Below are 14,718 nucleotides of genomic sequence, written 5' to 3'. Positions count from 1 at the left end.
AGACTGATTACCACACCCCCAAACCTATTCCTGTCCCTGTGCTTCTCAAATCATTAAATGGCCTGTTTTTCAGGCCAAAGTCCTGGGAGTCATCCCTGATTCTTTTCTTTCAGATTCTAATTCAATCCATAGCAACTCCTGTCAGCTCTTTCTTCAGACTTACGCTGGATCCCACCTCTCTTCACCCCTTCTATAGGACCTACCCTAATCTTAGCCCACATTGACTAGCTTACTGCAGTCAATTGCTGTTTCCACTCCTACCACCAAAGTCTCTTCTCCAGCATCCAGAGTCAAGATCATGCTGCTCCTCTCTGCTCTGCAACCTCCAGTGGCTCCCACCTAGCTCAGAAAATTGGCCAGCATCCTTTCCATGGTCTTCTGGCTCTTGGCTACTTCTCTGTTATTCTTCCAAACTGTCTCCCTCTCCACTTCAGGAGAGCCTCCATGTTGTTCCTCGAGACTACATGTGCCTCAGAAATCCTACTTATGCTCCTCCTTCGGGCTGGATCGCGCCCCCCCGCCCCCACACACATTCGTGGGGCTTGTTCCTTCACTTCAACCAGTTTCTGCTTGAATGGCACCCCTCAGGGAAGAAAGCACTTTCCTGTCCAATATGGCACCTCATTCCTCTCAACCTTCTCACTCTGCTTTATTTTTCTTCATATCACTTATCACGACTGGACCACATACTGTTTATGTATTGGTTTACTTATTAATTGTCTCCTTCTCTAGAATATAAGCTCCAGGAGAGCAGAAATACCATGCATTTTTATTATAACTGGACCTTCTCAATGTACCTGCAATAATGCCTAGCTCATCATAGTTGCTGGAATAAATGAATCAATGAATGTACTGACTGGGAGCAATTAATCCATCTAGAAGAGTGCCACCCAATAGAACTTCCTGCAGTGATGGAAATCTATCTGTGCTGCTGATGCAGTGACTGTTAAAAAATGCTTAAAATGTAGCTAATATGACTAGGAAATTGAATTTTTATCTTAATTTCATTTCATTTATATTGATTTTAATTAAATAGCCACATGTGGTCAGTAGCCACCATATTAAAGTAGACCTAGATCTTTGGGGTGGATGCGGTGAGGAGGTATGTAAATGTTATTCCATGTACATCCCAGTAGAGTGGTGAAGACTTTCTGAGGCACTGTGTTAAGAAGGAGCCTGAGGTCCCATCAACAAACCTTTGAGCATCTTCTATGTATCTGGCACTGTGTTGTCACCAGGATCTTACAGAAAGAGTTCATTGATCACTTTCTGCCCTGAGCCATGAGGTGATCGCAGTATGATGTGGTATATTTCCCATCCCCTCATCTCAATCACTCCACGGGTGACTAGAGCTCCTTCTGATCCCCGAAACAGGGTGATTGCTGGAACCTATACTTAGTGTCATACAAGCCTCTCTCTGGCTTTCCCTACCCCTGCTGTGTCTGTCCTCCCCATTCTCCTGCAAATTCCCTTAATCCACTCTTCAAATCAGACTGGAATGTTCTTTGCTGTTGTCTCTTTGAGGGCTGACCAAATTTCTCTTTCACGCACAACTCCCTGCAAACTTTGGTTATTCTCAACTCTATTGTACTTATTTAGTGAGAACATTGCATATGTTTAGCTTAATGCTATACACTAGCCTCCCTTATCCATGGTTTTACTTTCTGTGGTTTCAGTTGTCAACCACTGCCTGAAAATATTTAATGGAAAATTCCAGAGGTAAACAACTTATAAATTTTAAGTTGAACACTATTCTGAGTAGTATGATGAAATCTCATGCCATCCCACTCTGTCCCACCAGGGACATGAATCATCTCTCTGTCCAGTGTCTCCAGGCTGTATATTCCGCTGCTCCCATTAGTCACTTAGTAGCTGTCCTGGTTATCAGATCAACTGTCTCAATATCACAGTGCTTATGTCCAAGTAACCTTTACTTTACTTAGTAAGGAACCCAAAGTGCAAGAGTAGTGATGCTGCAGTTTGAATATACCAAAGAGAAGCTGTAAATTTTTTTTTTAAGTAAAATGGTATGTATGTATGTATGTATAGGAGAAAACAGTAAATGTTGTGGTCTGTACTATCCAGGGCTTTAGGCATGTATCCTTGGAATGTGAGGGGAGACTACAATATAAAAGCTTTCAATAAGGAGCCATGTTTTCCCTTTTATATACATGCTAGGTTATGTATGTGAATAGTATATAGTACCCTTTAGTATGGGAATTCAGGAAGGGGTGTGTGTGTGTGTGTGTGTGTGTGTGTGTGTGTGTGTGTGTACAGAGAGAGATATTTTAAGGGATTGGTTTATGTTATTGTGACGGCTGGAAAGTCTATCTTGTTGACTGGTTGGCAGGCTAGAAATTCTGGTGGGAATTGATGTAGTTTTGGGTCCAAGGGCCATCTAGATAAAAAAATCCCTCCTCTTTGGGTGACCTCAAACTTTTCTCTTAAAGCCTTCAGTTGATCAGATGCAGCCCATCCACTTAAGGAGAGTAATCTGTTTTACTCAGTCTACTGATTTAAATGTTAATCACATCTTAGATTACCTTTACTGTAACATTGAGGCTGGTGTTTGACCAAGCAGCTGGGTACTATAGCCTAGCCAAGCTCAAACATAAAATTAACCATCATACTTTTTATAAAACTTGGTTATAAAAATTCATCTTTTATTGGTATTTTCCTCTCTCCTGTCTCACTTCATAACTCCAGAGATCGTGTCCCACTCGCTACTTGCATTCCAATCCTGTCCTCAGAGTCTGCTTCTGGGGAATTTGATAGGGAAAGGGAAAGAAAGAGGCTCGATGGGGGGATTGGAAGTCAGATAAAAGGTGGGAGCAGGGATGATCGGGGCCTTGAAAGGTAAGCCTCACCCATGACCAGGTGTGCAGTGGCGCTCTTCATTCAGACCAGCTGTGTGTTAGCTCCCTAACCACTGGTTGTGGCATTCAGATGTAACAGGCGGATATTCTCCATCCCTGTCTGTCTCCCCAGGTGGATTACGATCGAGCACAGATGGTTCTCAGCCCTCCACTGTCAGGGTCCGACACCTACCCCAGGGGCCCCGCCAAACTACCTCAAAGTCAAAGCAAAGCGGGCTATTCCTCAAGCAGCCACCAGTACCCATCTGGGTACCACAAAGCCACCCTGTACCACCACCCCTCCCTACAGACCAGCTCACAGTACATCTCCACCGCTTCTTACCTGAGCTCTCTCAGCATCTCATCCAGCACCTACCCCCCACCCAGCTGGGGCTCCTCCTCAGACCAGCAGCCCTCTAGGGTGTCCCACGAACAGTTTCGGGCTGCCCTGCAACTGGTGGTCAGCCCAGGAGACCCCAGGGAGTACTTGGACAACTTTATCAAAATCGGGGAAGGGTCGACCGGCATCGTGTGCATCGCCACCGAGAAACACACAGGGAAACAAGTTGCAGTGAAGAAAATGGACCTTCGAAAGCAGCAGAGGCGAGAGCTGCTTTTTAATGAGGTAGATGGCATGTCCAGATCATCCTTTCTCACTTACATAACACTTATTTCCCATTTCAAAAATAGTACATGTACATGTTAGGACATTAGAAAACAGTGAAAATATAAAGTAAAATAATAACGTCCCCCATAATCCTTCCCTCTGGTCTCTTTCTATGCACGTATGGCTGCTACCTTTAGGAGGTACTTCGTGTGTATAAGCCACTGTGCCAAGCATTGATCTGGTGTGATTCTCCCAACTCTGTGAAACAGAAAGATGTCATCACCATAGCAACAAGGAAATCTGGACTCACATTAGTTAAATGGCTAGCCCACAGTCATACAGCAGGTTGATGTCAGATTCTAAAGCCTCATGCTACTCTATGTAGGTAGATAGACACTGAGTGGCCAGATTATTATGACCACCCCATCAGTACAATGAAGTGAATTAGTTATTCAAATAATAATAATAATAATAATAATAATAATAAAACCTTGAGAATATTTGCTTAGGAAGTTTTCAATATTCAGTAATTTTGGAAGTGTCAATGAAGTACTGATGGGGTGGTCATAATTTGGCCACTCAGTGTATATTTTACATTCCATGTTCTTTGGAGCCAATTTTTTTTTACACCACAATAAACAAAGGTGAGTTTAACAATGGACTAACTATCACTCCTTAGGAACTTTAAAACGTTTTTTCCTAACTGTAGGGATAATGATTTTTTCCTATAGAATATACAGAAAATATATTTTTAAAAGCCTCATAATTCTACAACCAATAAATATTCCATGCTAATATTTCAGTATTTTCTTTCTATATTTTTTTCTACTTAGATAAATGGTATATCATTTCCAGAGCGTTTGAACCAATTTGGACTTCACCAATAATCCTGTTTTACCCTCACTAGCATTGGATGCTATCTTGTTATCTCTGTTAATCTGATAGACATGAATAAATCTTACTGCTTTAACATGTTATTACTAGTGAAGCTGAGTCTATTTTTAAATTTTTACAGTCCATATTTATATTTTTATATTGACTTGATGGCCTTTGCACCATTTTCAATTAGAGTGGTAGCACTTGTCCTACTGATTTGTAAGAAATCTTGATACATTAAGAAATTAACCCTTTCTATCTATTTGTTGCACCTATTTTTTCACTTTCTTATTTTATCTTTTAAACTTGCTTATCACTTGAGAGCTCCCAAATGTACATAGGTAGGAAAAATGAACACTTGTGTCCAGGGACAAAACATTTTGGAGTGTTTAATGATTTTATAGGGAGTCTTGAAGAGAGAGATGAGCTTTTGTAGATGAGAAATCTAAGTCTTAAAGATATCAAGTCAGGATTCCAATGTTAGATAACATGTCAGTCTTTAGCAAAGAATGTACCACCTACACATAGCTCTCAGAACAATAAACAGACACTATAAACAGGCAATCAGCTGCGACTTTGGAGTCTTCAGTGGTGGCTCATGTGAAGCCACCAGCACCCCACAGATCTCCAGCTCCCAAGGTGTTCATTTCCTTCCCATGCTCTGAGCCTCACAGACAAGCACCAGGTGAGTCGGCTTCACCTTCTTCCCAGTCCACAATTCCTGATTTTTGAAATGTATTTCTTGCAATGCTGGAACAGACAGGGCAAATACGATTTCATATAAACAACTCTATAATTTATTATTCAATGCTAATTCCAAAAATGTCACCGGAAGCAGCCACAGGGCAGCAATTCCTGGAAGCTTTCTCCAGCAAACAAATTCTAGTTAGCCTTTTGATGCCTAAGCCATATTTGTTTTTACCTTCAAGATCCATCCTCTATATTCAGCCCAATCCTCTCTCAAATTCAACCCAGACCTTCTCCCAAGAAGTGAAGTTTGGCCCAGCCGGTGTGGCTCAGTGGTTGAGTGTGGACTTATGAACCAAGAGGTCATGGTCCCCGGTCAGGGCACAAGCCGAGGTTGTGGGCTCAATCCCCAGTAGGGAACATGCAAGAGGCAGCCGATCAATGATTCTCATTATTGATATTCCTCTCTCTCCCTTCCTCTCTGAAATCAATAAAAATATATTTAAAAAAAATTTTTAAGTTGTTATCAAGTGGCCCCACCCCTAGTAACTGTTTACTTCATTCACTTGTGAGACGCACCATTTACTCACTTAGCCATGAGTTAGTGATACTTTACCAGGTTAACCAACCATAGGATATGGACGGTTCCTTCCAAAGGAGATCCTTAGGGATATCTTACCACATCCCCCCAGAACAGGCAGCTCAGCCTCCTCTGTGGATGCAACCTTTGTCCTGGTTCTGCCTATTCTCACTCCTTATTCTCCCTAACCCCCCGCCCCCCAATGCCTGGTTGACTTTCCATTTTCTCTAAATTTGCTGACTTGATTGCCTTTATTTCTAATAGCAACTCTCAATCTATTGTACTCACAGCACAAATGTCACCCTAAGCGAACTGGAAGCCACATTTTACTGTCACAAGTCAAAAAGTCTCTTTCCATTTGCCCAGGTTGTTATAATGCGGGATTACCACCATGACAATGTGGTTGACATGTACAACAGCTATCTTGTCAGTGACGAGCTCTGGGTGGTCATGGAATTTCTAGAAGGTGGTGCCTTGACAGACATCGTCACTCATACCAGGTAAGTTTTTTTATTATTATTATTATCCAGGCAAGCAATGCAAGATATTTGTTATTCTCCTCCAGGGTGAAGCCACAATGACTATCCTATGAACTCTTCATAAATTTTAAGCACTTTGAAATCAAGATCATGACTACCCTCTTCCTCTATATTCCCCAGGTGCCTATTATAATATCCTGTATATATAGTTCATTCATTCAATTAACACTCTCCTTTTCCTCCAGAAGTTCATTAATACCCATTGATTTTAAAAATCACCAAGCTGCCGAGAATGAAGTTTTGGTGACTAATAGTAGAATTTTACATTTCTACATAGATATCTAAAACTAAGTTCCATTCTCCTGAGTTGTCATGCCATTGCTAGGTGTTGATACACCAAGCGTACCTGGAGAAGGAAGGGGAGGTGGGAGATCAAAGTTTTATGTCATAATAGCAAACCTATATAACACAGAAAATTTCTTCAATTCTGTTTTTAAAGAGTCTTGCAAGTAGTTAATTACCATTGTAATTACCTGCTATGTACTTCCCTGATATGACAGTTGTGGTCATTTCATCAAGTGTTTATCCATCATTTTAATGTATCGGGCTGTTTCCGATATGCTGGTATACAAAAGACACAAAGAATAAGGCTGAGAACCATTCCCTCAAGGAAGTCACAGATTAGAAACAAATACTTTACTACCTGTGCAGAATTAGAAAGATGTATGTAGACAGCATAGAAGAATTCCTGACTGTCTCTATCAGGGAGTATCAATAAAGATTTCTAAAAAAACCCAAAAAACAAAAAAAGGGGGGGATATCTGAGATGGGTTTTGAGAGATAAATAGTTCACTAAGACAGAAAGTGGGAGAAAAAGGACATTGAAGTCAGAAGAAAGAGTATATGCTAAGGCAGTGCTTCTCAAATTTTAATATGCAAACCACCTGAGGATCGTATTAAACGACAGACCCTGATTCAGTGTGGAGAGAAGTAATGCTCTGCATTCTATAAAGCTCCCAGGCGATGCCCAAGCTGTTCATTCATGTACCGCATTTGGAGAAGCGATGTTCTAAGGAACAGATAAAAAATGTTACATTTGGGAAACTTTAAGTTTAGTCTTGCTGGTAAGTAAAGTGCCAAAGTGTTAAGAGGATAGTCATGAAGGAGAGGCATTGGATATAAGCTAATTTCACTGAAATGGCACCCAAATCATTAGTGAATCCAGATGAAAACAAAAGGGGGAATGCAAACAAGCATTGGGAAACCCTGTGAAGAAAATATATGCTACTGTTTCTCCATTAAAATGAGGTAAAATTTCGATTATGATGTCTGCAGTTCTCTGGCTGCAGTAGACCATCTCAAAACCAAAGGACACTGAAGCTTTTCCACCAACATTTCAGTGGGCAGACTCTACAGTATAGCCATTGACATGCCCATCCACAAAATACATAAGATCATCTTAATTTGCAGAAACAAATATACTGAAGTGACCTAAGAACAAGACAGATGTGACTTACATATAAAACAACTAGAGGCCCAGTGCACGAAATTAGTGTACGGGGGGCCGGGGGGCCGGGGGGCGAGGGAAGGGGTCCATCATCCCAGATTGCGAGAGGGGACATGCCAAGCAAAGGGACCCCACCAGTGCAACAGTACACAATCGGGGCCGGGGAGGGACATGGGAGGTTGGCTAGCCTCCCATGGGAGGGACCGTGGGAGGGCTCCGGGGTGTGTCTGGTCCATCTTGCTCAGTCCCAATAGCTGGACCCCAGCAGCAAGCTAACCTACTGGTCAGAGCATCTGCCCCCTGATGGTCAGTGCACATCATAGCGACTGATCAACCGGTTGACTGTCTGCCCCTGGTGGTTAGTGTAGGTCATAGCAAGCAGTTGAGCGGCCTTAGCATTTCATTAGCATATTATGTTTTGATTGGTTGAATAGCTGACCAGACAACTGGACACTTAGCATATTGGGCTTTTATTAAATAGGATTAATAAAAAATATATCTAAAAGAGAGGCTTTCTTTCTTGCCCTAGGGATCTTCCGATGGCGATCCATGTCTCTAGAGTTCTCCCTTGGTTAAGGTTCTTTTCAATCCCTATTTTGTATCAAATGAAAAAACTCAGATACATTCTGTCAAGGAAGTCCCAGGTTAGAAATAACTACCTCATAGCACCCGTGCAATCTCCTCTGAAACCAGACACCTTCTTCAGAGGGGGACAGCCATGATATGTGGGAGCACAGGTCTGGTGCTGTGCTTGCCTTTCTCATTCCCATGGCCCATCTATTACAGGATCATTCATTCACACTCAATTGTTAGGAACTAACTTAGCAGGTTCAATGTCCTTGACAGAAGGACCTGGAGCATAAGAAACCTCCAGTTCCCGGAGGAAGATGAGGGAGGGCTAGTGAGAGGCAGGGCGAGTCTCATAGATCCAAAGGCCACTTTGCCTGAGTCCAGCCTTGGTGAGAACCATGGTTGTTCCCATTTCCAAGGTAAGTAAAAATAGACCCAAGGATATTAAAGGACTTGCTCAAGGTCACCTAGCAGATACACCTGGAACCTTGGTGCTATTCAGTGCACTCCCTCTGCAGGACCCAGGAGGTTTGGCAATACCTAAGGAATTACCTAGAGGTGCACATGGTAGTGTATTTGCAGTAATGACCCAAAAACCAGCAAATGGGGGTCTCTTGCCCTTGGCTTATATTTGGCCCCTGGCATCCTGGTACCCAGCCTTAGGTTCTGCAAATCAGATGCCAACGACTTCATTTTCTTTGCCTATAGGTTTTTCAGGCATGGGCTGGTTCACTAGAACTCAAGAGAGCTGCCTCTTTTGATCATGTCAAGGATGTTCTTAAATCTGTCCTTGTTCCTTAAATGTTGTTTCCTTTTTAGAATGAATGAAGAACAGATCGCTACTGTGTGTCTGTCGGTTCTGAGAGCTCTCTCCTACCTTCACAACCAAGGAGTCATTCACAGGGACATAAAGAGTGACTCCATCCTCCTGACAAGCGATGGGCGGGTAAGATCTTCCTGTTTGGCCCCTCCATGCTTTGCCTTGTCACTTTGCCTGTCTTAGGTATTGTTCTCCTATGAACACTTCTTATAACACTAATTTTTTAGTCACAAGTCGCCCACTGCCCTTCCCAGAAGGCTTACAAAAAGGAAATTACCATCCTCTGTGTCATCCTGTTAGTCAGAATTACCTGTGACTTGAATTTGATGGATAGTTTTTCACCTTAACAATGAGTATAGAAACTATAGAATTTTTTTTCCATGCTCCTGTTTTTGTTGGCAGAGACCTTTTGTAGGGCTTTGTCCACCCTATTTCATGACTATGCGTGTTTGCAGTATCCATCAGAATTCCTGCAAGAAACAGACGTCAAACTGCAGTGGACAATTTGAGTGGAGCATTTGATAAGGTGTGGGCAGATGCAGAAAAGTGAGGGATGAGAAAAGCGCATGAGGATTAGTGTGGTGCTCAAGAATGGAGCACCACTCTTATCGGAAGGGGTGAGGTGGGAACTGGTTACTAGAACCTGGAAATAGAGGTTGTTGTGTGAAGAGGGATGCATGGCAGGAGTCTGATCTTTGGTGGAAGCCAGACCACAGGGAACCTGCCGGATGGGAGCTGGGGTACAAGGACCCCAACCTCCCTCTGTTCCTAATGTTCAGTCTCCTGTTGGTGCTACCTATTGGCAAAAGCAAATCAGAGGTCATCCATGCAGTCAACACAGGTTGGCCTCCCAGGGCTCAGAGAAGGTAGGAGAATAGTTCTAGAAGGACACGTGGAAGATTATTCATCACACTAGCATCTCTCCAGCCCCAGATTTCTGCATTTCTCATCACTGCAACCTACTCAAGGGATACTGGTGAAACGCACCAGCTCACCATGGTACAAATGAACACAGAATTCCACAGCCAAGAAAAGAATGAGTTGATATTCCAAGGAAGGCTGAAATGGAAGTTTCGAGGTATAGATTTCCACTATTTAGGTCCTTTTAACCTCCCTGAAACTTCCACCAGAGGTAATAGTTCTGGGATGAATGTCCCTTAATAACCTGTCTGTTAAAACCCAGCAAGCTTAGCCATGTGGAAAACATTCATGTCACATGAGAATTTGCCCATGAATGGTCAGAGGGACACTAGTAAGTCAAGGCCCCACTGTAATTCCAAGTCAGCGTATGAGCTGACCTCAATTGGGACAGCTCATCTCTGCACCAAAAGTGGCATCAGCTGAGCTCACTTTTTATTTGTGACCAGTCTGCAGTTGACAGCTTCACGCATTTGCTTGGCGCTTGGCTGGTACTCAGCCAGGGCAGTGGAGGTAACGGCTTGGCATCACTCATCTCCCAGTAGACTAGGCCAGCCCTATTCATGTGCTGCCTGTGGCAAGGTTCCCAAGAGCAGCACGACAGGCAGGCCCAATGCACACACGAGTTTGAACCCTCCACTTGCATCATGTTTGCTAATGTCTCTTTAGTCAAAGTAAGTCACACAGTCAAGCCTAGACGTAAGGGTTGGGAGATGTTCAATGCCATTAACCCTTAGAGAAATGCAGATGAAAACTAGAAGATACCACCACACATTTATAAAGATGGCTACAGTAAAAAATAGCGACAACTCCGCCTACTTATACATGGCTGGTGGGAATGTAACATGGCACAGCCACTCTCAAAAACATTTGGCACTACCTTTCAAAACTAATGGTGGACTTGTCATGTGACATACACTTCAGAGCAATGTAAACTTATTTCTTCACATAAACTTGCACACAAATGTTTGCAGCATTTTTATTCAAAATAACCCCCACCAAGAAACTGCCCAAATGTCCTTGAAAGGGTGAATGGTTAAACAGACTGTAGTATATCTGTACTATAGAATACCACTCAGCAAAAAAAAAAAAAAAAAAAAAAAAAAAGGAATGAGTAAATGGATACTTGATGAACCTCAAGGAAATTATGCTGAGTGGGAAAAAAAGCCAATCTAAAGGATACACACTGCATAATTTCATGTATGTGACCTTCATGAAATAACATAATTATAGAAATGTACATCAAATTAGCAGTTGCCAGGGTTTAGGGATTAGGAGTATGTGACTCTACAGGGGCCGCACCAGGGAGTCTTATGGTTTTGGTACAGTTGGATACTTGATTGTAGTCATGATTATGCAAGGCTACAATGTAATAAAATTATGGAATATATAAACACATACATATACTACATACACTCATGAGTTCAGATATAATTGATGAAATCTGAATAAGCTCTAGGGACTGTACCAACATCAATTTCTTGGTGTTGATATTGAGCTATCTATAATAATAAAATCATAATTTGCTAATTAGACTGGATGTCCTTCCGGATGACCTTCCGGATGAAGCCAGGGCCGCAAGGGAAACCCAGGTCCCGGGTGCCAGAAGGAATCCAGTGCCGGCAGCCAGGGGAAGGAAGGCCTACTTTTGCACGAATTTCATGCATCGGGCCTCTAGTAGTTGTATAAGATACTAACATTAGGGAGGGTTGGGTGCACATTTCTTTGCTACCTTCTAATTATCCTATATAATAAAGAGGTAATATGCAAATTGACCATCACTCTAACACACAAGCTGACCGCCCCCATGTGGTCAAAGATGGCCTGCAGGGGAAAGCAGTTGTGGGCAACCAGGCCAGCAGGGGAGGGCAGTAGGGGGCAACCAGGCCTGCAGAGGAGGGAAGTTAGGGGTGACCAAGCCTGCAGGGGAGGGCAGTTGGGGGTGACCAGGCTGGAAGGGGAGGGCAGTGGGGGGGACCAGGCTTGCAGGGGAGGGCAGTTAGGGGTGACCGGGTCAGCAAGGGAGGGCAGTTGGGGGCGATTAGGCTGGCAGAGGAGCAGTTAGGCATCGATCAGGCTTGCAGGGGAGTGGTTAGGGCAGGGGTGGGCAAACTTTTTGACTCGAGGGCCACAATGGGTTCTTAAACTGGAATGGAGGGCCAGAACAAAAGCATGGATGGAGTGTTTGTGAACCAATATAAATGCAAAGTAAACATCATTACATAAAAGGGTACGGTCTTTTTTTTTTTTTTAGTTTTATTCATTTCAAACGGGCCGGATCCAGCCCGCGGGCCATAGTTTGCCCACGGCTGGGTTAGGGGGTGATCAGGCTGGCAGGAAGAAGCAATTAGGGGCAATCAAGCAGGCAGGCAAGAGAGCGGTTGGGAGCCAGCAGTCCTGGATTGTGAGAGGGATGTCCTCCTGGCCCCACAAGGATCAGGCCTAAACGGGCAATCAGATATTCCCCAAGGGGTCCCAGATTGAAGAAGGTGCAGGCTAGGTTGAGGGACCCCCCCCCCCAGTGCATGAATTTCATGCACTGGGCCTCTATTTTCAAAAAAATAAAATAAAATAAATAAAGACAGTGAAATTGTTCAGATTTAAAAGGATAAATTCTTTTTAGCCTCTTCAGAGATCTGAAGGGAAATTATTTGCTATCAACTGTAAGTAAATCATTCACTATTTTTCCATGGCAGAAATAATATCTAGTGAATTACTAATTTGTCTTAAGCAAGGGGAATGTGGTGTTTGGGGTTTTATGGGGGAAATAAATAGCATGTCACAGAGTGGTTTCAAGAATTACATGAAGTAATTTGTGTAAAACCATCAGAAGTAAGGGAGAGGGCAGTCCCCACCCCACCCTTGCAATTAAGCGTTGAGTAAATTCATCCATAATCTGCCCTTGGCTTGGGACTTGCATTTGAGAGATGATACTCAAGGGCCACTAGACAGTGAGTGATTAACTTTTATCAAATTCATTGGCTGGAATGAAATTCAAACCTATCAAGGCCAGTGCACCTATTGAAAAGGGACACACACAAGTGATTATGGTCTTTTTTTTTTAACTATGAATTGATGGCCACAATTTAAAAATTGGGAGGTTTCCTATGAAATTTCAGATTCCTGTCTTCCCTACAAACAAAGTATCTGACAACAGAGCTTGAATTCTCCGTGGCGGTGACGGAGGTGGCGTGATGAGGGTGAGCACTTGAAGCAGACACTGCGGGTCCCCCACCCATGACTTCCTATGTCAGTGCTCACTAGCTCCACCTCCAAATGCCACCTGCATCTCTTTCCCTGGCCTCCATTATCTGCTTTTCTACCTCAAAGCAGGCTGGAAATTCCAGGGAATTAACATCAACACTCCCAGGAACAGCCCAGACATGGATGATGGGAGTTGGTTTATAAAAACCACAGGCCTTGCCTTTGGATGGAATAGCTCTGAGGCACATGTCCTCCACCATCTCCCAGACTTCCTCAGCAGGATTGAGATTTAATTCACACTGTGGTAACTTGCTTGGTAATGACTTAACCCTTGACTGACTGCCTTTCCTTCCCTGCTGTACTTCTCCATTTCACCACTAGTGTCCCCTGTACCTCCCCAGCACTGAATCCTTGACTTGGGGTGTGTTTTGTGGGAACCCAAATTAACATAATGTCCAGAGACAATGCACCATGTCTGCATGCTCTCTCCCACAGGATTTGAAGGGAGGGAAAGGGATAGGTAAGGGGCATAGACTGGCAACCAGCACTTTATGACTGCCCCACGCCCTCTTAACTACACCCCTGACAATCAGCTGGAAGTCAGTGTCTCTTTACCAAGGCGTGTACCCCTGTTGTCCACTGTCTCCACATGGGCCATTTAATTCATTGATATTATTTGCCTGGCTCCCTTAGACATTTGAGTTTTTTGTCTCTCAAATAACTAGAATTGTATAATTAGAGGAAGACCTGATGGTTATTTCCCAAATGATCTTCTTAAAGAGATTTGGGCATGTTAAATCACTTTTTTAAAAAAATACATTTATTCTGTATTTTAACTTGCATCTGTCATAATTACTGGTGTTCCTTATTTGTGTAGATACAAGTTACTGACTAGTGTCCTTCCATCCTGAAAAGCTCACTTAGTATTTCGTGTAGGGCTGGTTGTGTAGTAACAAATTAAATGCATGCCTTTCCAATACTCTGATGTATACCCAACCTCTGGCTGTGCCCCCTTCCCTGCCACTCCAAAGAGGTTACTTTTCCTAATGCAGGAAGCACAGCAGGAGAAGTCAGGAGACTCGGGTTTGAGTCTTTAATGCTGTTGTGCAGTATCGGGCAAGTTTCTACTGCTCTCTGCGCTCTGTCAAATGGCAGAGGGACTGGGTGAGGCCCCGTGCTGTTCCAGCTTAGCCACTGTGCTGCCCTCCCTCTCTTCTTGGGGTTGGCAGCTGAAGAAGTGGGCCTTAAGCTGGGGGCATCATCATCGGTCTGGCCCCTTCTGTTACCTCTCTGTTCCTCTGTCCCTGGGTCATTGCTCTTCTTAAAATGGTTCTCAAACTTTAGTGAACACCCAAACCTCTGGGCCCCACCTCCTGAGATTCTAATTCAGTCATCTTGGGTGGTACCCAAGAATCTGCATCTCTAACACATTTCCAGGGGGTGCTGACGCTGCACACTGGGTACCATTGCATTATATGAAGCCCTCAGGAGCCAGGCTCCATGCAAAAGCATCCATGCAAAAACCTGGAGCAGATGCAAATTTTTAAAAAAATTTATTTATTAAATGTATTGGGATGACATTGGTCAACATGAACCTATGCAAAATCCTGGAGCA

The 14,718-nt window shown here is 43.4% G+C and overlaps 1 protein-coding gene across 2 annotated transcripts in view; it reads left to right on the top strand.

The window, feature by feature from the left end:
- Nucleotides 1–14,718, top strand: part of PAK5 (p21 (RAC1) activated kinase 5) — a 241,786-nt gene that overhangs the window by 215,043 nt on the left and 12,025 nt on the right. For both annotated transcript variants that reach the window (XM_036323648.1, XM_036323647.1), the window contains exons 5-7: nucleotides 2,989–3,480; nucleotides 5,972–6,105; nucleotides 8,981–9,107. In XM_036323648.1, coding sequence (XP_036179541.1) covers nucleotides 2,989–3,480; nucleotides 5,972–6,105; nucleotides 8,981–9,107 — 753 coding nt within the window. The remainder of the gene's footprint in view (nucleotides 1–2,988; nucleotides 3,481–5,971; nucleotides 6,106–8,980; nucleotides 9,108–14,718) is intronic.

The sequence above is a fragment of the Myotis myotis genome, unplaced genomic scaffold (genome assembly GCF_014108235.1).
Source record: "Myotis myotis isolate mMyoMyo1 unplaced genomic scaffold, mMyoMyo1.p scaffold_m19_p_9, whole genome shotgun sequence".
Taxonomy (NCBI): Eukaryota; Metazoa; Chordata; class Mammalia; order Chiroptera; family Vespertilionidae; genus Myotis; species Myotis myotis.
This window is presented reverse-complemented; position numbering and strand designations above follow the sequence as displayed.